This window comes from Leptodactylus fuscus, chromosome 6, assembly GCF_031893055.1.
Source record: "Leptodactylus fuscus isolate aLepFus1 chromosome 6, aLepFus1.hap2, whole genome shotgun sequence".
Lineage (NCBI taxonomy): Eukaryota > Metazoa > Chordata > Amphibia > Anura > Leptodactylidae > Leptodactylus > Leptodactylus fuscus.
The window spans coordinates 57153920-57178690 of NC_134270.1; the positions used below are offsets into that span (position 1 = coordinate 57153920).

At 41.7% G+C, this 24771-nt stretch overlaps 1 protein-coding gene and 3 non-coding genes across 4 annotated transcripts; all 4 read right to left on the bottom strand.

Annotated features, from left to right (window-relative positions):
• Window positions 1-576: 576 nt before the first annotated feature.
• Window positions 577-5736, bottom strand: HSPA8 (heat shock protein family A (Hsp70) member 8). Its single transcript, XM_075280005.1, has 9 exons — window positions 5611-5736; window positions 4094-4300; window positions 3796-4001; window positions 3184-3336; window positions 2313-2868; window positions 1893-2095; window positions 1606-1804; window positions 1163-1395; window positions 577-963 (listed from the first exon to the last, which is right to left on the bottom strand). The coding sequence occupies exons 2-9, from the start codon at window positions 4296-4298 to the stop codon at window positions 778-780; spliced, it is 1941 nt and encodes a 646-aa protein (XP_075136106.1). The 5' UTR covers window positions 4299-4300; window positions 5611-5736; the 3' UTR covers window positions 577-777.
• LOC142210930 (small nucleolar RNA SNORD14) lies at window positions 1030-1127 on the bottom strand. The gene has a single exon (XR_012717036.1). It is a non-coding gene; the product is annotated as a small nucleolar RNA SNORD14 (small nucleolar RNA).
• Window positions 1475-1571, bottom strand: LOC142210931 (small nucleolar RNA SNORD14). The gene has a single exon (XR_012717037.1). It is a non-coding gene; the product is annotated as a small nucleolar RNA SNORD14 (small nucleolar RNA).
• LOC142210932 (small nucleolar RNA SNORD14) lies at window positions 2164-2262 on the bottom strand. The gene has a single exon (XR_012717038.1). It is a non-coding gene; the product is annotated as a small nucleolar RNA SNORD14 (small nucleolar RNA).
• Window positions 5737-24771: the final 19035 nt, after the last annotated feature.

Here is a 24771-nt window from a genome sequence, read left to right on the forward strand (position 1 = left end):
GGAAAGTGAGGTTAGAGCCTACCTAGGGCCTTAGTCACCTTTCCAGCAAGAGTTGATTAAAAAAAAAAAAAAAAGTCACTTTAACAGCTTGTAACCACATGATTTTCCACTAGACACATGCTGTTTAACATGTGCCATTCAAAAACATGCATTAAAACATTTGAAAGAATTGAGTTGTTTTTTGCATTTGCAAATCTGCTAACTTCAGCCATACAATGCCACTTGACAAGTTGAGGTTTACACGGCCTTCTGTGTTAAGGAAGTATGTACAGCCATCTCAGATGTAATAGCACACCAAGGAGTATCTGCCACTTTGGAAAATTCTTCGAACACCTCAAAATCCCAGTTTAAGAACTGGGTTGTTACAGTGCCTGGGCCGTTTCAATACGCTAAGATGGCAAAGTGGTGAGTTACACTAAATTAGCACAGAGGTCAGACAGGAAGGCCTCATTTATCAAAACCAACTTCCTTGCCTACAGCAGCCATCTGAATTCTGTCAGGACAGAGTGGATTACCATGAACACTTTTACAAATGTTACTGTGTATGTGCACTACAAGAAATGTAAGGAGACAGAAGCCAGTTAAATAAACTTTATTTCTCTGGACGAGTTTCTTACAGTACAAGTAGGGTGCAATGGCGTTCCAAGTTTGATGGAGTGAATTCAAGTATTAATGCCCCAGAGTAAACTTTACAGCAGCTTAAATGGGAATTAAATCAGGAACAGCCATTAGCAATTGTGTCCTAGGAGTTGTTAGAGGAATGTTTCCAGTTAACATTTAATCGACTTCCTCAATTGTGGGTCCAGATGATGCACCCCCGGATGGAGCACCACCTGCTCCTGGGAAGCCACCGGGCATTCCTCCTGGCATGCCACCAGCACTCTGGTACAGCTTAGTGATGATCGGGTTGCAGACCTTCTCAAGTTCTTTCTGTTGGTGTTCAAATTCATCCTTCTCTGCAGTCTGTAAAGAGATGAGGAATGGTTAAGTCAAGAAGTTACTTTGCAGAGGTGGAAGAGTTAAAGAGTGTCGCTCAGACATCCAAGGAAGGTACTGAAGCCATCATGAGCCTCAAGCTCTGGTCTGGTGGAAACTACGAATGGAGTTGGAAACAATCATCACAGCGACTTACATGCCCTAAAGCCTTTGTTTTGATACATACCTGGTTCTTGTCTAGCCAAGAAATAATCTCGTTGCATTTATCCAGGATTTTTTGTTTGTCCTCATCACAGATCTTTCCTTGGAGTTTTTCATCCTCAACAGTTGCTTTCATGTTGAAGGCATAGGATTCCAGAGAGTTCTTGGATGAAACCTTGTCCCTCTGCTTCTCATCTTCAGCCTTATACTTCTCAGCCTCTTGAACCATGCGCTCAATGTCTTCCTTGCTGAGACGACCTGTTAAAACAAATCCACATTTAGCAAGCAGCACAAGAGCAAACCCCCTGCCACCATTTAAAAACATTTAAAGCTTTATCCGCTCAGACATCCAAGGAAGGTACTGGAGCCATCATGAGCCACAGCTCTGGTCTGGTGGAAACTACGAATGGAGTTGGAAACAGTCATCATAGCGGGGAAACAAGGTAGGTGTGAGGTTATGATACTTACCCTTGTCGTTTGTAATGGTGATCTTGTTTTCCTTGCCGGTGCTCTTGTCCACTGCAGACACATTCAAGATACCGTTGGCATCGATGTCAAATGTCACCTCAATCTGAGGAACACCACGAGGAGCTGGAGGAATGCCAGTCAGCTCAAACTTGCCCAGCAGGTTGTTGTCTTTAGTCATGGCCCTCTCACCTTCATATACCTGAACAAAAAGACCACCATCAGATCAAACATGCACTCATCAATATAGAGTATTAACTAACAACTTGTGACAGATGCCATCTCCTCACCTGAATCAAGACACCTGGTTGGTTATCAGAGTAGGTTGTGAAGGTCTGTGTCTGCTTTGTGGGAATGGTTGTGTTACGCTTGATCAGGACAGTCATGACTCCACCAGCAGTCTCAATACCCAGAGACAGAGGGGTGACATCAAGCAGAAGGAGGTCCTGCACGTTCTCAGATTTGTCTCCAGACAAGATGGCAGCCTGCACAGCTGAAGATAAAAAGACAGTCTATTAGAAGATAAATTCAAACAAAACATCACTTCATAGTTCTGGTGAAACGCTCAGACATCCAAGGAAGGTATTGGAGCCATCATGAGCCTTGGAGCTCCGGTCTGGTGGAAACTACGAATGACTTTGGAACCATTCATCTTTGCGAATCACTTACAAAATGGTAATAAATATATAGTTAGCTGCATTAATACATACCTGCACCATAGGCTACAGCCTCATCTGGGTTGATGCTCTTGTTCAGTTCCTTTCCATTGAAAAAGTCCTGGAGCAGCTTCTGAATCTTAGGGATACGTGTGGACCCACCAACCAGCACAATGTCATGGATCTGTGATTTGTCAAGCTTGGCATCACGAAGGGCCTTCTCAACTGGATCCAGGGTTCCTCTGAAGAGATCTGCATTTAGTTCTTCGAAGCGAGCTCTGGTGATTGAGGTGTAGAAATCGATGCCTTCATACAGAGAATCGATTTCAATGCTAGCCTGGGTGCTGGATGACAGGGTGCGCTTTGCCCGCTCACAGGCTGTGCGGAGACGGCGAACAGCTCTCTTGTTGTCACTTATATCTTTCTTGTGCTTCCTCTTGAATTCTGCTACAAAGTGATTCACCATTCTGTTATCAAAATCTTCACCTCCCAGATGAGTGTCTCCAGCTGTTGACTTTACTTCAAAGATCCCATCTTCAATGGTTAAGATAGACACATCAAAAGTGCCACCACCCAAATCAAAGATCAACACATTCCTTTCTGCTCCAACCTGTAAAATAAAGTCAAGAATTAATATTGCTTTAATGTACATGCAATAAAAGTTACTTTTGCATTCATATGCAATTCTAAGCACTTGCAACTAAGTCACGAAGTAAAAAGTTACTTGTGAATGATTGTCACCGCCTGAATGTTAGTGATCTTAACGCAAGAGCTAAAACTACAAGACTAGATCGCTCAGACATCCAAGGAAGGTACTGAAACCATCATGAGCTTGCAGCTCCGGTCTGGTGGAAACTACGAATGGAGTTGGAAACAGTCATCACAGCAATCACAGTAGTTAACATTAAAAACAAAAAAAAGTTACCTTTTTGTCCAATCCATAGGCAATGGCTGCAGCAGTTGGCTCATTAATGATACGCAGAACGTTGAGACCAGAAATGGTACCAGCATCCTTTGTAGCCTGGCGCTGGGAATCATTGAAGTAGGCTGGGACAGTGATCACAGCATTTGTCACAGTCTGTAATACAAGATCAGAGGTAAGTTATATTACCACCATTTTCCCCCAACTGGGGTTGTGAATTAGTGATTTTCCAGCATAGCCCTCTATTGGAGACTGGTTACCAGCCACAAAAATGTTCTCCTGCTGATCATTTACAGTAGTCAAGAACCAATATTTAAATGCACTTTCCCCATCACTCCCATGTTAAGCAGGAGGGGAGCAGTTAGGCCAAGCCAAATGCCCCTGCTCCAACTATTCTCTAATTCATTAAAAAATCTATGACCTAAATTTCTGGAGTGAAAGTATGCAACAAACTAAGCACTTAAATACACACTTGTACAATATATAGCATCTTTTCTACCCTAGCCAAAGTTTAGCCACTTCCAAGGTCCCTCATCAGTCTTTTCTTAGGTGTCCTGCTACACCCTGCCCACCCCCATAATATAATCACATTATTATATCTACAGTAACTCTTACCTTGCCAAGGTAGGCTTCTGCAATCTCCTTCATCTTTGTCAAGACCATAGAGGAGATTTCTTCTGGGTAAAAAGACTTTGACTCGCCTTTGTATTCAACTTGGACCTTGGGTCTTCCATTATCAGTTATAACATTGAAAGGCCAGTGCTTCATGTCAGACTGTACAACAGCATCATCGAATCTTCGACCAATAAGACGCTTGGCATCTGAAAACAAGCCCAAACACTAATCAGCATTTGTCTTCCAAATAAGTTACTTTATTAGAATAAGCCATTTTACCTTTCATTTGAGAACTTACCAAAAACTGTATTGGTTGGATTCATGGCCACTTGATTTTTGGCAGCATCACCGATCAACCTCTCGGTGTCTGTGAAAGCAACATAACTAGGTGTGGTCCTGTTTCCCTGGTCATTGGCAATGATTTCCACCTTGCCATGCTGGAAGACACCCACACAGGAGTAGGTGGTTCCAAGATCAATGCCGACTGCTGGTCCCTTAGACATTTCTGGAAAAAAAAAAAAATCAAAAATATAAAATAAATATACATCTGGAACGTTAAAGGACTCAATATAGTAACTTATGCCATTAATATCTGAAATTCCCAATGAGGGTGTGTGCACACCTCCACAATCAGTAGTGTGTCATAGGCACATGATATACTCCACTATCTCCAGTCACCCTATATGCTTTGGGTGTAGCTGCAGTGCTCATGCTCAGACGACAGCACTCTATTCAAGTGCAACACATGAGTCATATTACTAGTAGAGACTACAAGCAAACTGCCATTTGGAAAGGGAGGTTAACATTTTATATCCATTCCTTATTCAAATCACAGCACATAAGCATACTGCGGGCCTGGACACATCAAGATACTAGTTACATATAAAAGATGAGTCACATTTGGGAAAGTCAGGCCGATTTGTCCCACACCTTACCATAAAGCCACATTTAGATAGCACGTGGTTTAATTAGCAGTATAGGCAACAGTAAGGCAGAAACTGCTGTTGTCTATGAGGCAGGAATATGCTCCGGCTAATAATTTATCACTAAAAAGAAGAAATCCAATGTATGTAACATACTGCTGTAGATTTTTTATCTCCAAGATGAACATTTAGAACTGTAATAAGCCATAATATTTTATAGCATATAGTGTTGTCCAAATCTCTTTTGCATCTAGATAAAGCCTACATTGCACAGAGCCAGGGACTACAGCTAAACCTATCACTGACTGATCCTGGTAATTGCATCAGTCACGTGTTAAGATATGTGAACAAGTTAACATGGTGGGCTATTACAACATCCCAATTAAATCCTTGGGAGAAATCAGTGTGATGTCCTCACTGAGGAGGGAAAAAAAAAAAACTAGATAATGCTAACGAGAGTCACAACTACATTATATAGAATAGCTCATATAGACTTGCTTATATTATATTAAAGGCAGTGCAGGCTACATTTAGACATGAGCAAAACCCAGACATGAACACCAGTGGCCCTGGGCAGGTCCATGGCCTTGCTCAGATAGCATGTGGCCCCCACAACTAATGATTAAGAACCTACACGCCATTTTGAGTAGAGCTGCCGCCATTTTAGTATAGAATGACCATGTGACCTTACTACGGTTAACACTTTAAATTCTATTAAACAAAGCCATACAAGTAACCACCCGCAATCCGGGAGAATTAAGTAATGCATGATAAAAAAAAAAAATTAATAAAATTAACCACCCAAAAAGTTATATTACATAATAAATCCAATTTCCAAATTAAATAACATTTGCTACTACTCCCCACCCGGCCTCCGTGTCTTCCAACATACCTGCAATAAGTTAGTAGGTCCTTGAGTATTACTGAGCTGCTCGCCGTCTCCGAGCTGTTTGCGGGTAAAATGAGGAGGAGAGAAGGGACCGGCGCCTTTTTATAGAGCTCTGGAAGCTTCCAGAAGACTTCGTGACGTACTCGCTCTTCGACGAATCATCGCGCGGCGTTTGGTCACCTGACACCAGCCTACGTCATCTTCTGGAACATTCTGGTGTCCGCATTGAGCCGGCTTTCCTCGTTGTGAGTGGGGGTCACCGCCGCCATCTTTAAGTTATTCAGAGCCCCGTGGGCGTATTGTTACATTTGCTATCTTGGCCTTGGGAATAAAGGATTGTAGTAAATATCAGCTTAGACATTTGGTTAGTATTACACTTATCAGAAGAACAAGCCAGCTTCTTGTAATAAAATAAAGCTTATTGCGGGCATAGGCTACGAACTAGAACAGCAGGACGCGGCGGCCATAGCTGAGGCTCATAATATATTCGTTTTATGTTATAGATGATGTCATTTTGTTTGATCGGTGCGGTAAAGTTAGATTTGCCATAAAGAAAAATGGCGAGTTTCTTGTTACCTGCCGCCCTCAGTTTTACGACTTTGATAAGCTGATACGATCACGTGGTACTCATCGCGGGAAACGGCAGCCAATCACTAGGGTTCTCTCGGCAGCCATTTTAGTTGCTGGGTAAAAGTGTCCCCATGTGGTGATTCAGAGGAGACAGTTGTGTAATGAGGAGATTGAAGCGATCACGTGGTGCCTGCAGTTACCGTTTGTTTGCCAGTATTTACATGGATACCGATCACTAAGAGACGGAACTACCGTGACAATAGTCAGATTATGGTATCACTGATGCTATAGATGGATTCTGCCCACTGCAGTCCTATCCTATATATATATATATATATATATATATATATATATATATATATATATATATATATATAATATATATACATATATATATATATATATATATACATATATATATATATATATATATACATATACACTCATGTCTGCAGAGCGCATAAAGACTGCATCATGGCTAAAATCAGCTTCCATAATAATACATTTTATTTATATAGCACCAACATATTCCACAGCGTTGTACATTGCAAAGAAATAATCGCTTCACACAATGGGACTGAGGGCCCTGCTCACAAGAGCTTACAATCTATGAGGTAGAGAGGGTGACACAAGAGGTAGCAGGGGCGGCATTGCTTATACAGTGCTCAGACAATTCTGTAATAGAGGTGACTGTCATTACACAAACAAGACTGTATGAGCCGTCCCCAGTCGTGTCCTTTAATATGCAGATGGTGCCTGGACATATAAAGTTAGTCTGAAGCTCAGGCCCCACGTTGCAGAAATGCAGCTTTTTTTTGTTGCATTTTTTGAGCCAAATTCAAGAGTGGATTGGGGGCCACACGGTGGCTCAGTGGTTAGCACTGCAGCCTTGCAGCGCTGGAGTCCCAGTGTTCAAATCCCGCCTAGGGCAAAAAAAAACCATCTGCAAGGAGTTTGTATGTTCTCCCCGTGTTTGCATGGATTTCCATCCCATATTCCAAAAAAGACATACTGATAGGGAAAAATGTACATTGTGAGCTCTATGTGGGGCTCACAATCTACATTTAAAAAAAAAATTAAAAAAAAATTCAAGAGTGGATTGAGCAGAAGGTAAACATATAAGAACTTCCTATATATTTCTCATACCTTTTGTAGTCATTCTTGGCTTTGGCTCATAAAATGCAACAACAAAAAAAGGCTACGATTCCGCAACGAGGGGCCTGCGCCTGAAACGGCATCATATCATGCGGGGTAATGTGGGAGCGTGAACAGAGGAGGGTTTGTTTTAGGCATTGTAACTGTGGAAGGGTTTGTGATAAGCTGTAGAAATTGAGAGTCAATCTGATTGTTTGGAATAGAGCATTCCAGAGAAGTGGGGCAACTTAGGAGAAGTCTTGTGACTAAGGTCCCACATAGAAAAACGCAGCCAAAAATACATTGTGTTTTTATTCCCCTATTAAATATGGTGGGAAAGCACCTGCAATCTAGCAGCTAAAATAACAAGCTGCAATTTACAGAAACTCAACTGGTTGAAAAAGCTTTTTCGCAACTCAATGTGCGGATGAGATTAACCAAAATCTCCTTCACTTTGCTGTTACCGTAAAACGCAGAGTTTGTTTCTGCTGCGTTTCCACAATATGGGGCCTTAGCCTTTAAATCACTTTAAATTCAGTGCAAAATAAACACTTAAATAACACCAAGTGCATTTGGGCTCATTCACATGGGGCAAGAGGGGGCGGATTTTGGCGCTGAATCCACGTCAGAATCCGCCCCCATTATAGACTATGTACACCGCCAGCTTACTTTTTTTTCATGAGCAGCATGTTGCCGCTCACAGAAAAAAGAAGTGAGCTGCCCTTTCTTCAGGCGGATTCAGCGGCTGCTTCAGCCCCGGCGTCCGCCTCACGGCAGCACCCTCTGGACTGAGCTTATTTGTTTGGGCCTACTATGAAGCGGGAAGCCGCGACCGTCGTGGTAGGTGCATTTTGGCCCTATTGTGACGCGGCTTCCTGCATCACAATCAGGACCAAAATACACCATACCGCCCCCTGTGTGAATTAGTATGCATTTTTCAGCCCTCCTATTGACGCTGGGTTCACACCTGCGTTCAATGTGTCCGTACTATGGTTTCCGTCTTCTGCATGGCAGAAGACGGAAACCATAGATCGGGTCCGGCCGTGCGCGGCGGTGAGCGTTTTAGGCTCTCCGCCGCGAAACCGGATTTTTTTATCCGGACACAGAGTACTGCATGTCCGACTCTGTGTCCGGATTATAAAACCCGGTTTCGCGGCGGAGAGCGCAAAACGCTCACTGCCGCGCACGGCCGGACAGCTTTCTCACCCATTCAAATGAATGGGTGAGAAAGTCTCCTGCAGGTTTCCGTATCCTGCCTGTGTTTTAGGCAGGAAACGGAAACCTAAGTACGGAGACCGGGCCGCAGATGTGAACGAGCCCTGACTTTGATGGGGAAATTGGCTTCATAAAAGTTGAAGCTGAATACAGTTTGGATTTTTAATACTAAGAATGAAAATATGCATGGTCTAAACGGCAATGTGTATTTACCATTACAGTCAATAAGATGGTATTTCTGTAAAAGTATTTAACTGTGAAATATCTGTTTTATACAACTGAAATATGTGTCCCCTTTCAAGGATATTCTCCTGTCTGACCTGGACAGTAAAATGCCCAGCAAGTATCATGCACAGGTCCATGGTTTTATACAAAAGAGTATTCCCTTTGTGTTATCCCTCTTTCACATCTGCATTCGGTATTCTGTTAGGGGAGTCCGCATGGGCACCCCCCAAACGTTATACTGAACTCAGCTGCAAGCGATGTGCATTAAAAGCACACGCATCCCATAGACTATGATGGGGTCCGTGTGCTTGCCGTGCACTGCCTGCACGAATCATGCGGCCAGGAAAGTAGATTGTAAATGTATGTGTTTCACAGTAATTTCCTACTTTTATATGTATTCTAGGGAAAGGAGGGATTTAGAACTTTTATTTACTTTGTTTTTTTATTATTTTTTTCAAAGCTTCTTTTTTTTTTTACTATTTTATGGGAAATTCTATACATTACTATTGTGGCTTGTCATAGACCCCCCTCCCCCCAAAAAAATAAATATTTTTTTTTGCTTGACTCGAGTATAAGCCGAGAGGGGTTTTTTTCAGCACAAAAACTGTGCTGAAAAAATTGGCTTATACTCGAGTATAAATGGTAAGTATTTTCCTATACCCTGTAATATATCTTTTCTAGGAAATTCTTTGCACAGAATAGCAGTGACATGTTTCTGTTGAGAACATTCCCCCTCCCCCTCCTGTAACTATCCTTTTTCCTTTGTGAATTCCCTGCCCCCCTCTCCATTCCTATCCTCCTTTATCTTTCTGGTGCACACTCAGGCTCTTACAGTACAGGATTATCTTCACAGCGGCACATTAAAGTTGTTTTCTGGAAGTGAAATATTAATGACCTATCCTATTTCTGATCGGTGTGGGTCAGATACTTGGGATCTCCATTAGCTGAGCACCGCTTCTGCCTACTGATGTCATATTCATTCGTCATGTGGTTTGTTTGCAGCTCAGTCTAATTCAAGTGAATGGGATGAGCTGTAATACCAAGCACAACCCCTAAGCAATGTATGGCGCTTTGCTAGGTATTCAGTGAAGAGGCGACAATGTTCATCTGAATGCTGCGGTCTCTTCAAACAGTTGTTCAGTTGGGGTCTGAGGTATTAGACCGGATCTGATATTACAGTTCTGGAAAACCCCTTTAAAGGTCATATTAGGTGAACTGATATTCAGGGCAATTATCTGCAATATTTGATGTGTCTAATACTGCTGCTGACCAATGAGTGATCGCTTGTTGGTCAGCAGATCATATCTTTTAAGCAGGTTAAAATATGCAACGTATTGGCAGCACATCGGTCTATGTAATCAGTGCAGCACTGCCGATAATCCATGCAGCAGAGATCATCCCTCCCCCATTCGGTTTGCATTTACATTTGTGATAAGGCCTATGCAAGTGAGTGCTGATCAACATGTGTCTGGACCCCCCACCAGGCTAAAGTTTTCAAGACTTTTTAAACAGTCTGTTTATCAAGTGAATGAGTCTAATGGCAATGCAAATGGGAATACCTATTCCCAATAAGTTCCCATTGTGTTAGGTTGGATGCAACTGGAATGTTGCCAAACCCAGAGATCAGATCAGTAGCTAAGGCTATATTCACATATGCATTTGGGTTTCCGTTCGGGGGGGTCCAGTTGGGGATATTTAAGTATGCGGTGGCTTAGGAGCTTAGCGGCCGCCATGTCTTTACTGTATTGTACAGCAAAGCCCCAGTGCTAATGCCTGCAATCCGCCTGCACATCTTTAAAAGGGTATTCCCATAACTCTTGTTCTGCAGCCTACAGGGCTCTGTGCTTTCTTCACTTCCTGGATTTCTCGGTACATTGGTGGGCAGGGTTTCACTTGCTCTGCTATCTGCTATGTTTGCAGTAGTAATGAGGGATTGGTTGTAAATGCATTACCACAGTATAAAGCTGATGTGGAAACTGATGTAGCAGAGCTGGATTTCAGTCAACTTGCATTTCAAGGTAATGGACTCCTTATCTCAGCCCTTATCAGGCAAATTCAATTAAACCGGCTGATAAGTGGAAAAACTGAAGATAGCACAGTAATCCCGGAGCTCTCCCCTCCCCTCTCCCCTATCTGAGGAGCTACATTGCTTGTCAGCCCCTCCGTCCCCCCCCCCTGAGAGCAGGCAGCTACATCACTTGGGAAATGAGCAGATAAGCCCAGTGGCCATAGAAACACAGTGTCAACAACAAAGTGAATAAATTAAGATAGCGGCCAAACAAAGCAGTTCTGATAAAGGGATGTATTTAGGAAAAGTCTTATTCCACATAAACTAGCAGTATAGATAGGATGCTTTTCATGGGACAACTCCTTTAACCAAGGCGCCATTTTGGGGAGGAAAATTAGCTTTTCAATGTATTGCTTTAGTGATCTGATTCCCTGGGGTTCAAGACCCCTAGGATGTCTAATAAATGTAGTATAAAAAAAAAAAAAAACTGTACCGCTGCTTGAAGAGGTGTCTTCCAGAAACTGGCAGTAGGTCTGGGAGTTGAGCTTCACTCCATCTTTAACCCAAAATGGTCCCACAAGTTCATCTTTGATGATACCAGCCCATACCAGTACCTCACCTCCACCTTGCTGGTGTCTGAGTCGGAGTGGAGCTCTCTGCCCTTTACTGATCCAGCCTCGGGCCCATCCATCTGGCGCATCAAGAGTCACTCTCATTTCATCAGTCCATAGAAAAATCAGTCTTAAGATATTTCTTGGCCCAGTCTTGACATTTTACCGTGTTTCCCCGAAAGTATGACACCCCCTGAAAGTAAGGCATGCGGGGGTTTCTGTTGAATTGCCTAATATAAGGCATCCCCCGAAAAAAAGGCATGCCCGGCAGTGGTGTGCGGGGTTTCGGGGGGCGGGGCTTAGCGAGCTCCACTTCACTGACACAGCAGCCGTGCTCTATGCTCCGTGTGCACAGCAAAGCCGGCTGCTGCCTCTGCTGTTGTAGGATGAGCTCTCCCAGCTCATCCCAGAGGCAGAGACAGCAGCTGCCATACAGAAGAGGCAGCAGCCGGTTTTCCTGTGCACACGGAGCACAGAGCACGGCTGCTGTGTCAGTGAAGTGGAGCTTGCAAAGCTCCGCTAAGCCCCGCCCCCCGAAGCCTCGCTAAGCCCCGCTCACCACTTCCAGGACGAACAGCAGCACCAGTGCTGCTAGGAATAAGGGAAAGGTAAGTATGATAACCTCCCCTCCCCCACACTACACTACCTACAACCGGCAGTCATGCTGATGCTCCACTAAGGAAGTGCCGGCATGACTGCCGGTTGTAATAAGGCACCCCCCGAAAATAAGACAGGTCCTATATTTAGAGTGACAATTTAATATAAGACACTGTCTTATTTTCGGGGAAACACGGTATCTTATGTTTCTTGTTCAAAGGTGGTCGTTTTTCAGCCTTCCTTACCTTGGCCATGTCCCTGTGTATCAAATCAAATCAAATAGGCTTTATTGGCACGTCCGAATGCATATTTGGCATTGCCAAAGCTAGTAAAGTGTGTGTGTGTGTGTGTGTGTGTGTGTGTGTGTGTGGGGGAGTTGGAGTCGAGGGGGAGAGTATGGGGGGGGGGACTGATTTGGGGTAGAACAGTCCATGGAGTCTCATCTTCCTCTTAGTTGGTGACCGCTATATGGGGTGGGGCGGGTGATTTGGGGTCTAACAGTCCTAGACCGTGGAGTCTCATCGTCCTCTGGTTTGAGACTCCACGGACTGTGTATCGTACACCTTGTGTTTTTTGATACTCCAGTAACGTTGCAGCTCTGAAATATGGAAAACTGGTGCAAATGGCATCTTGGCAGCTTCATGCTTGATTTTCCTCAATTCATGGGCAGTTATTTTACGCCTTTTTTTTTTTTTTTTTTTTTTTTATCAACACGCTTCTTGCGACCCTGTCGGTTATTTGCCATGAAACGCTTGATTGTTCGGTGATCACGCTTCAAAAGTTTTGCAATTTCAAGACTGCTGCATCCCTCTGCAAGACATCTCACAATTTTTGACTTTTCAGAGTCTGTCAAATCTCTCTTCTGACCCATTTTGCCAAAGGAAAGGAAGTTGCCTAATAATTAAGCACACCTTATATAGGGTGTTGATGTCATTAGACTACACCCCTCCTCATTACAGAGATGCAAATCACCTGATTTACATAATTGGTAGTTGGCTTTCAAGCCTATACAGCTTGGAGTAGGACAACATGCATAAAAAGGATGATGTGATCAAAATACTCATTTGCCTAATAATTCTGCACACAGTGTATAAAAAAGTTATGGTTGTCAGTAACCCCTGAATTGTACCGAAACATAGAATACAGGTGACATATTAATTTGGCCACTCATTGAACACCGTAAAAATGAACATTTTCTCTAATTCCACCCCATTCTGAATGTTTTCGGCTTCCCAGTGCATTGTACAGAATATTAAATGGCACCATCATGAACATTTTTTCCCACGAACATTAAGCCCTCATATGGCTCTGTGAATAGAAAAACAAAAAAAAGATATGGGGGTTTAGAAGCTCCGGGTCTCCGCTGTACAATACAATGGAGACCCAGTAGCTATGGCGACTGCTCTGCTGCATCTTTAACCCCTTCCCCACATCTGCTGTAAAAGTATGGTGGCTGATAGGAAGGGATTGAAAATGACTAAGAAAATATGGTGTATGCTATTGGAATATGGAATATGCTATTATGCTGTGTGTGAAACCAGCCTTGCAGCTAAGCTGGGTGACTGAGGGCAGTGCTGCAGTTATGGAGCACACCCTCAGATAATGAATATAGTATATATGCTACTACTGTGTTGTGTTTTTAAGAGGATTTTCCACCACAGCTGTGTTTACACAACATGGGGACTCAACCTAGGCTCTGTTCCCTTGGAGTAACGTGCCGCTCATTTAGACACGTAAACACATGTCAGAGTGAGATGCTTCAAAACAGATCCCATTGATTTCAATGGGTGCCGGCTATATGCACGCTACATATTGAAATCAATGGGAGGCTTTATAACCCTTTGATTTCAATGTATAGCGTGCTTAAGCTGGCACACATTGAAGTCAATGGGATCTGTTTTGAAGCGCCTCACTCTGAGATGTGTTTATGTGTCTAAATGAGCGGCGCGTTACTCCGTGGGAACGAAGCCTAAGGCTAAAACCACATGCTGAAGAAATGCAGTGTTTTTGGCAGTACTATCAAAGTAAGATCTTACTGAATTTTATCCACATATTGTAGAAAAAAAAAAACACTGTGGAAATGTGGCATTTTCATAAACGTGTGTGTTTTTGAAAACTGCAGCACATCAATTTTGCCCGTGGAAACTGAGTTTTTCCCATAGGTTTATATGGGAAGTAGGGAAGTTTAAATTGAAAAGTATAGTGAAAATCTCAAGTCTGCACCGAGTGAAGGGTTAGCACTAGAGATGAGCGAGTACTGTTCGGATCAGCCGATCCGAACAGCACGCACGCATTGAAATGAATGGACGTAGCCAGCACGCGGGGGGTTAAGCGGCCGGCCGGCGTCAAAGCGGAAGTACCAGGTGCTTCCATTCATTTCAATGCGTGCTTGCTGTTCAGATCAGCTGATCCGAACAGTACTCGCTCATCTCTAGTTAGCACAAGACTGAGGGGAGTGAATCAATTCCTGACAACTGCACCCATGGTCCGTATGTGACAAACTGGCAGGAAGTGGTGGGAACATTTTAGTTTTTTTTTATTATTACAGCATTAAGTGCCAAGATTAACCCTTGTACTTAATGGAATATTCCAATCTCAAGGATCGTATATATACAGCTAGCTTATGTAAATTCAAGAGTTTTGCTGAATACATTGCTGTAGCAATGCTGCTTTTTTGCCTACTATATTAGATTATTCCTCCCATTATTTACACCTTGTTTCCTTGGTGCACAACCTGTATCTCATAAGACAGGTCAGGAGCATGAACTTTAATTTGCTAAGATGTGCAGCAATGATCTTGTTGGCTGATTTCAAAGGGCTGCGTCATTTCACTAAAAAGCAGTTTCATGTCCTTCTGAACCTGTTCTGCGGGTTATCTTGTACTGATTATGCTAGTTAATGGATGAAAACTGGTGGTGCGTGTGTGTGTGTGTGTGTGTGTGTGGGGGGGGGGATAGTTTGGCGATATGTGTCTGCTTTTGTTTCCTTTCTTATTTCCCTTTTCCCAGGAATTTACTGTCTGATTGTACATAATAAATCTGCTTTATGACACTGCTTTTATTATTAATCTGGTATATAACTTCTAATAAAATGAGTTTCCAAAAAAAGCTGTTTCAGCCACTTCATTTAGTTCATCCAGGTGTAAAGAAAAAAAATCGAAAAAGCTTCATATTGTTTTAATTTATTGAGCCTGACCGGGGGTCCACAGGTAATAGCTCAATGGGGGTGACAAACACAGTCATGTATTAAAGGGATCCTATCATTTAGAAGGTAATTTTTCTCCCTAACATGTAGGAATAGCCTTAAGAAAGGCTATTTGTCTCCTACCTTTAGATGTCTTCTCCGCGCCACCGTTCCGTAGAAATACCGGTTTTCACTGTATGCAAATGAGTTCTCTCGCAGCACTGCGGGCAGGCCCCAGCGCTCAAACAGCACTAGGGATGTCCCCAATACTGCGAGAGAACTCTCCAGCAATGCTTCCATCTTCTTCCGGAACAACCTCTTCTTGTGTCTTCTTCCGGCGTAGGCGGTGAAACTTGTAGGCCTGGGCAGAGCCAACTGCGCATGCTCACAGGCCACAAGAAAATGGCCGCTTACTTACTGTGTAAGCGGCCATTCTTTTTGTGGCCGTGGGCATGCGTAGTCGCCTCTGCCCAGTCCCGAGGCATACAAGTTTCACTGCCAGAAGAAGACACAAGAAGAGGATGTTCCTGACAAAAATGGAGGCGGTGCTGGAGAGAGTTTTCTGGCAGCATTGTGGACGCAACGGTTTTGGAGATCACAGGGTGTCTGCAGCACGTGTTTTTTTTCCCATCCACCTGGTTGTCACTGTAGAATGGCGCATTTTTTTTGCATTTCTGCCATGCAGCCAAACAATGGTGTTTACACCACGTAGTGGCCCGGCCTTAATAAGGGAAATAAAAATGCTGCAGAAAAAAATGCTATGTGTTTTTTAGTTGTATTTCGCTATGTGGGGGCCTTAGCTTAACAATTCTGCTCTAGACTCTTGCTTACTGTAATCCTCACTTGGCAGATGTTCTTTCAGCCATGATTCTGCTTCATTAGCATCAGCAATGTGCTGTATAGTGAGAGCTGCCACTTCGATCAGACATTTACTTCCACTTGAATTTCCAGACACTGTTCCTGAAGTTGTCAATAGACATTATAGACATTATATATGGCAATGTATACAGGTTCATCCAACCATCTAATGTGTGTGGGGTCTTCTCCTATAGCAGATGTCAGGGGAGATAAGAATCAGGTAGTTGGATTTCAGCTGATGGTTTTGTTCTGGCAGATATAAGTTACTGCCAGACATCTGAATAATCTAATCTATGGCCGGCATAAGTCAGTTTGCACAATTCTATCCCAATTCTCTCCATTTTGGCCAGAATAGGTTGTAGGAAAGTAAGTAAGACAATATAAGCATACACACTATACTCACATGCTATTGTTTGCATTTTAGTTGCTCTTCATTAAATATAATGACATTTCTTTTCATAGGATTTTCCTTGTACATATCTTTTAACAGTAGAAATGTTACTATTCTGAATATGAGCTGTCTGTAAACTGCAGGATTTTAGCAATTCTCAGGGATGCTCATCCCCATTGAATGGACTGCTATCTGGCATGTAGCCTTCCAGCAGCCATACAATGATAATTTCCTGGAGAGTCTAAGCTACTGTAGTGTAGTGCCCCCATTTATAACAGAGGATACTTACTGATGCTACAAAAGACTTGTAGGAACTAGCTTTAAAAACTATTTCCTAATATTTCTAGAAAAGCATACCTCCCAACATTCAAAGGACACAAAGAGGGACAAAATATGGATCTCTTTGTGCTCCTCCCACAGTATAATGCTCCTACAGTCACCCTAATATTATATGCCCCCTAATTATAATGTTCTCCTCAAATTGATCCCACAGTATAAAGTCTCTCTCTTGTTGCACCCACAATTCAATGTCATTCTCCAGCTGCCCCAGTTAAATGTCCCCCTCCAGCTGCTCCATAGTTTAATGTTTCCCCTCCAACTGCCCCAGTTTAAACTTTAAACTTGGGCAGCTGTAGAGAGACATTAAACTGTAGGGTTAGCTGGTGGGGTGGGGGTGGTTGGGCATTAAACTGGGGGCAACTGGAGAATAACATTAAACTGGGGGAAACTGGAGGAGGACATTAAACTGAGTACAGCTCAAGGGGACATTAAACTGGAGGCAGCTGGAGGGGGACATTGTCTCTCTGGACACAGATGAGTTGAATCAGAGGTAAACCTTCTGCCAACTGGGACCGGTGGACATAACCCAGAATCCGGGATTGTCCAGCTGAATCCGGGACGGTTGGGAGGTATGGCAAAGTGAAGCCCTAACATGGCATTTGAATTTTTGCAGAAATATAGTTTCTTATTTCCATTAGATCTGACCTATTAGGGATGAGATCTATTCTGCAGCAGCACAGAATATTGTTTTTCTCCACTGGCCTATCCTACAATGTTGGAACAGATAATCCACATACTCATTGTTAAATTCTGACTATATTAAGAAATAAGAAACTTGGATCCCATTTGGGAAGAACTACACGATTGTTCATTACAAGTTCTATAACCTTTAGGACTAAGAAGATTCCAGACATTCCAGACCAGGTGTGACTTGTATCGAAAACTATGGATCATCTTTCACAACAGATGGCGGAATTTTGAACAAACTGTCTTTCAGGGTTTTTCTATGAATTTTGAATTAAAAGTTTGTGTATTTTGAAAATACTTCGTGTCAGTTTAAATAATTTCCAGAACGTTCAGGGACTTACGCAAGGTTCATTATAGCATCCAGATGTCTATTTTTTCATACATTTTTTTAAGAGGAATACCAGAGGAATAGTATAACCTACTGTTATAAGAAATACCATTCCAGAAGTGGTATTTCATGGAGAATACAAGTGTCTAGCACTGTTGTCTGTTGTTTAGTCCAAGGTTTGAATCCTGCCACGGACATCTGCAAGGAGTTTGTATGTTCTTTCCATGTTTTGTGGGTTTCTTCTGGGTACTCCGGTTTCCTCCCACAATCCAAAGAAATACTAATAGGAAATGTAGATTGTGAGCTCTATATGGGACGGTGTTGACAATATCTGTCAAGTGCTGCAGAATATGATGGCGCTATATAAGGGTTAGTTCACATGGATTTTTTTGCAGACAAATTTTGACATAGAATCCGCCTGCAAAAATGGCTCCCATTGACTTCAATGGCATTTTTTTTACGCTAGCTAGTTGTAGAAAAAAGAAGCGAGATGACCTATCTTGTTGTGGATTCCGCGGCTTGAGACACGCTCCTGTTTAGGCCCATTCATTTGGGCTTAATCAGGACCGGTATGCTGCAATGGCATGCCATTGGGGCTAGCCACACGGAATGTTCACAAAGTGGAAAAGCTTTTAAAACTGACCACTGGCAAGCCGTCCCCTATCCAGTTTCTTTGGGGATTAGGACGGAAACCCCTGGGCGGACCGCAAGTGTGAACGTCCCCAAATCGACATGGGGGCCGAATGTCAGTTCCCAGTAGTCAAATATTTATTACCTATCCAAAGGATAAGTCATATAATACTAAAACCTGAACAACCAGGACATCAATTCTTAGAAGCTGAATAATCCTTTTAAGTGTCTGCTAAACAGTTATCAAACAAATGAAACAACGTACAAACTTATAATAGCTGTTTTTTAATTAAATTATATTTAGAAATGACATTGTACTCCATAAGCAATTATTTCATCCAAGTTAAAATATCCATTCAGTTCTATGAGAGTAGAATGTAGCATAAAATATCAACATGAAACAAGAAAACTAAAGTGCAATAACATAACATGAAGTACACTTTTGTAAAGACCACAGAAAAACTAACAAAAAGAAGACTTCATTTTTTAGTGGTAGCAAAATATTTATGGGAACCACAATGGCAATAATGTCCCTTCTAGAAAATAAATCTTTTATGATCTGGATACCTTGGGCAGGACGGTTATTTCATCTGTTATTACATAAAATGTCCAGATTTTGCCTAAAGAACGTCGAGTCTTGATGCGACTGTTATTCAAGAATCCATAATGACAGCTTTGTATTAATGTTATCTGTGAAATGAGAATTGTTCCACATCGCTGTGATGCAATAATTGGATTTTACATTATAAGCATATTACAGTCTTGTGGATCTCTCTCTTTGAAGTTTATCCCTACTTGCGTCTTTATTATTTAACCCTAAATTATTTTAAAAACATTGACATAAGTATAAAATTCACTCAAGTGGAGGCTGAAGTCACTTTTAATAGCTTTCCATTGATAAGGCAATGGCAATATGCTTGGCATGGAGACAGCTAAGGAACGATGGTGGGTTTGCGCTTAAGTCTTGGTCATTGCAACCATCCCTGGGCCTCTAGTCCATCAGGATGAGACAAATGCCTCTTTGCTACATTAGAGGACAGCAGCACTATAAACGGCAAGTGAGAATCCCTGCTACTAGCTTTGTGGAAGTGAATTTTGTCTCTCTTGAGCTTACAATTTGTCCATTAGACTTTTCAAGATGAGCTGTTATGTGTATATACATGAGCAGTAACACAATTCTGGTCATTATATGATTTGTATTCTGCAGTTTTTAGCAGATCCTCCCTCTTTAGGCTACATCTGTAATCATTTGCGGTCCTCGCTACACTAGTGGTTGGAGACTATCTGCCATACACACAGTAAGTAGAGTAGAATCTGCTCTTTACCTGTGTCACTCACTCAGGCCTGATTCACATCTGTGTTCGGGTGTCCATTCGGGGAATCCGCTTGGGGACCCCCCGACTGGAAACCAAATCCGCATAAAAAAAAAGCAGTTACCTTAGGAAACCCGCAGACCCCATAGACTATAATGGGGTCTGTGTGGTTTCTGCACGAAAAATGTGAAGAAAAAAGTGCTGCTTTCAGTGCTTTTCTCTCCGTATTTTTCATGCAGAGAGGGGAATGGAATAACCCAAACGCAGATGTGAACCGGGCCTCAGAAACAGCCCCAGGAACATGCATGACAAATACAGAGGTTACAAGCCTGTAATGTGATCATAGATTACTCTAGGGGAGATTAAAAACAGTTTGTCTTATTTTAGCTCCCTCTTTTCTGCTTAGTCTTCCCCTCTCCTTTCTATAAAATTCTATAGAGACGATTTTTCTATGTCATGTGACCTGCATTTCATCTCGAGACGGATAGAGCAGGGACTTTCACAGTGAAACTCACTTTAACAGAGGGAGGGGGCAGGGAAAAAGTCTAATAAAAGCAGACCGAAGCATTTCTCTCTAATAACAAAGTTTCTCACAATCGCCTGTATTATTAATTTTTGCAAGTATTGTTGAAAAGACAGTGCCAGTTTAATGAATATCGGCAGCCCCACATTGTGGCTAGCCCATGGGGCAGAAAGGATCTAAGCAGTTACGTCACATGGGCTAAATGTCTTTGTTGTCCAGTTACGCAGCTAAGATATGTGCGGTAAAGTAAGGCTGGTGGTTTAAATACGTCTACTAGTAAATGCATAATCAAGAAAAGGAAGTTGCTACATTGGAGGTGTCTTTCCTTCCTGTAACTTTTTGTTGAAGAATGTCTCTGTTACTTCATATGCTAAAATGACGAGGGTTCATGTGAACAGAGAGGGCGCCATCTGCTGAACAGTAGCTGAAATAGCAACTAGGAATTAAGAAAACATCACATCATAGTTAAAGAACTAGCAGCTTTTTAAGCGGACTTGCTGCTATCAGCCATATAACTGAATGTTATTTTTTTTGTAGGTGGAATTATGTAAAACTTTTTTTTTGGAAGGGTGAATCTGTACACACCTCCTACTAGTCATTGTATTGAATAACAGTATAGTCAGCCTCCACCAGCCTGAAAGGAGTTATCTATATACATATACCTGAATTTTTTATGTAAGAGCATACCTGGATAATCTAAAAGGTAAACCTGGTGCTTATGGTACATAGCCCTTAGATAGGTAGGTGTGGGTTTGTAATCTATGGAGGCCCAAAGTACAGAAAAGTTGTAAATTTCCATATGAAATGTTGGGATTACAAATAGGTGTCGGTTTAGTCATTCTATAATTGTCATTTATTTCAATGGAGTATGACTGTTCACAGGCAGTTGTCTAAGATTAAGAATTGCCCATGCTAGTGTTTTAGGAAGTGTCCAATTGAAATTAATTTTAAAAAATTATCAATACAAAGTAGAATAATACATGTGAGATCTCCTCCTATGTAACTAGATGCATTGATGGCCTATCTAGGGTACAGGTCATACATACAACAAAGGCTTTAATACTCAACACATGCCAGTTTTTGCAATGCCAGTATATCTTTATCTTATAATACAGACATATTTCTCCGAGCATCTTGGCAAAACCTCTGGATTACATCAGGACCGTTGAAAGTCTACAGCACTATAGTGACCAGATCTTTATCCCTATTATGTATTTCTATTCTTTTTAACTATGGGAAGAATATGCAAATCTGCCTTCCATGATGTAATTAGGAAGACAGTTGCTGCCTCATTGTTGCAAACCAATAGAGGGCGCTCACTGGAATGTGCAAGCCCGTCTTAAGACAGGATTCCAGTGAAACAACCCAATAATGGCTGCTCCCTTTAGCCTCATGCCCGACCTTCCAAGAGGCCTTTGTTTAGCAATGACGCTGGGATTAATACCAGGTATAGTCTCTCAATCGAGGACAGCTGTTTCGATCTGGTTGGATCTCATCAGCCCGATGTAGAGAGGACTATAACCTGGTATAGGTGAGAGGCTTAGACAGGGTTTGGGGGATATTGTCACTCCTTAGGGAGAGACCACCATATAGGTGTGTGGAGACTTGTTAAGCCTTTAGCACTCCACTTTGCAAGGAACTATGGGAAGAATATGCAAATCTGCCTTCCATGATGTAATTAGGAAGACAGTTGCTGCCTCATTGTTGCAAACCAATAGAGGGCGCTCACTGGAATGTGCAAGCCCGTCTTAAGACAGGATTCCAGTGAAACAACCCAATATTCTTTTTAATTAAGAAAATTTGTTAGGTTTGCAAATAAAAATCTTCCATTAAAATGATTTTCCCTGAGGTCACTCCAAAAATTACTGACTTTCTGCCGACATGCATCATGGGACGATATAGTGATTTATAATGATTATTAATGCTCATTTGTGACAATTCTTTTCATGACTGTATTACAAGTAAATTCTTAAAACCTCAACTATGTAATGGTGCTTTAGCCAGTTTTCTTGGCATTGGTTTAGTGGGTAAAATGGGCAAAAATCTTGGTGAGAAAATGTAGCGAACGTGTTTAATGCACCAGTGAATACGGCCTATAGATGATTATCATTTGCGTTTTTGCATAGTTATTTGCCCTGATCGGACAAATCCTGTCCAGCTGCTGAAATGTCTGGAGTTCAGTTATTTTTACCGGAAACTGCTGAGGGTGGCCATGTATTTTCCCAGGGCCTCTAATGCTGCGACTGGTAAAGAGAGGCTTCCCTATGATATTTGCAGTATTTGGCTTAATGGAGCATATGGGAATAAGTTAATTAGTTATGGTACTAAAAAACCAATCAGTATAACCAGTAAAAAACTTTCTCATTAAAAAAAAAAAAAAAAAACATTTAAATTTTCTTAACATTTTTCCTAGTTGTTTGTAATAAATGTTTATAGCTTTTACTTTATTATCATCCAAGAACAGTACATAAGGGGCAAGGCAAAGGCATGGTGTTATGTTTTCCATTGCATGTAGTGAGACTTTATCAAATCATCTTTACTTTAGCTCCCTCTCACCCTCTAGTGGCAGCCACATGCCACTACCTCTGTACAAATGCACACACGAGCACCAATCCTGTATCACTAAATGACACAGGACTATTTGAAAGCATAACTAGACACTCAGACAACTGTTGATTTTCTGTCGGCATTCGTGACATTAATACATTTTGTAACATACTTTATTAGCCAGGGCTGTGGAGTCAGTAGGCCAGACTACCGGCTGTGACTCAGACTGCTCTTTTTTCCATAACCTGCTCTGACTCCTACATAAATGGCCGAAAGCCAGGGTCAGACAGAAGCAGTATAGTTAGTTCTCTCAGGCCTGGTTCACATCTGCATTAGGGATTCCATTAGGGGGATCCACGGTGCTTGGGGACCCCCAAACGGAATCCTATATGCATAGAAAAGATGTTACCTGGGAAAACACACCTTATAGACTATAATCGGTTCTGTGTGGTTACCGACCGGCTTCCGCACGAATCATGCTGCAAGCAGCACTTTTCTCTCCGCATGTTTCGTTTGGAAACTGAACTGAAATCACATGGACCTCATTATAGTCTATGAGGTCTGTGTGTTTTCCCAGGTTTCCCAGGCCCAAGCGGACTCCCCAAATGGAATCCCGAACGCAGATTATTATTATTGTTATTATTATTTATTTATATAGCACCATTAATTCCATGGTGCTTTACATTTGATGTGAACAGGACTCATTCATTAAAAAGACAGTGATTGAATTCATATGAAAGTAAATATGTAACAAACTCTCCATCCAATTAATAATACAATAATTGTATAATATAATAAAAAATAATTAATCCTTTTAGTTTGAAGCTGAAGTCAGTAACTTTTTTTTAATGCCAGCTAAAATTGGTCCTGATTCTGACTCCACAAGCCTGTTATTAACAAATTTTAGCTTCTGTGAATGTTTGCCCCTCTTTATTGTTTCTCTGATGAGAGCTGAATCTATACACTGCTTTTACTAGGTGTATGGAGGTGCAGGTTTTTGTATAATGCAGGGAAGCTGAGGTTGGGGGGGGGGGGGGTGTCATTTCAAACAGTTATATCTCAGGTATTATAAGACCAGGTCCCCACATTGTGAACAAGCAGTGTTTTACAGTACCTGCAAAGTGGATGGGATTCTGGCTAATCCCATCCACACATTACAAAAAAAAAAAAAATCTGCAGCAAATTTCTGCCCAATTATACCTATGGAAACGCTGGCGTTTTCCGTATAGGTATAATAGAAGCAGAAAGTCCACAGAGGAAAACTCAACGGACTTTGTGTTTTCTTGCAGCAGTTCGTTGCATGGAGCCTTAGCTTCAAACCTAGAGCTGTGGTTCTAAGCTTTCATGTGACACCAGAAGCATTGCTCTATATTTTAAAATGCCAAATATATCTGTTTCAATTGACCCCTCCACCAGCCTCAGCTTCCCTGTATTATACAAGAACCTGCCCACCCATATACCTAGTGAAAGCAGTGTATAGATTTCAGCTTTCAGTAAGTGAAACAAGGAAAATAATAAAAAAAATGAAGGATTTCACAGAAAGGAACCAAAATTTGTTAATAAAGTATTGAAAAAAAAAAATTGAGATAAAACGCTAAAAAAAAAAAAAAAAAAAATATTTGGAAGTTTAGTTATGCTTTATACTAACAATAAAAAATATAGGTCAAATATAGGCAAAATAATTGGTCAATCTGAATGTGGTTTTTAGCACTTGATCTTCATTGGGTAAAGCACCTCTGAATTACACAGTGTTGGCAATATCACGTGACATACTATGCGGTATTATGTGAAATCATGAACTATAACATACATTGAAGTACAATTGCTTTGTTCCAATAAATCATGAGTAGCGTGAAGTACAGTATTATATAGGCCATAAACGGTCCTTGACTCATTCTCTACTAAAAAAAATACTGTTAGATAAGAGAACTGGTACAGATTCATCATTTGATAAAATAGGAAGGTAAACCCTATATCACTCTGAGCTATTTCTTTACAGTTTACA

What these genes read in the sequence shown, in the direction of transcription:
- HSPA8 (XM_075280005.1), bottom strand. Translation starts at nt 4,298, where the DNA reads ATGTCTAAGGGACCAGCAGTCGGCATTGATCTTGGAACCACCTACTCC. An exon ending in TCCAACCAATACAGTTTTTG is followed by an intron (nt 4,002 to 4,093) that starts GTAAGTTCTCAA and finishes GCTTGTTTTCAG; the next exon opens with ATGCCAAGCGTCTTATTGGT. An exon ending in CCTATGGATTGGACAAAAAG is followed by an intron (nt 2,869 to 3,183) that starts GTAACTTTTTTT and finishes TTTATTTTACAG; the next exon opens with GTTGGAGCAGAAAGGAATGT.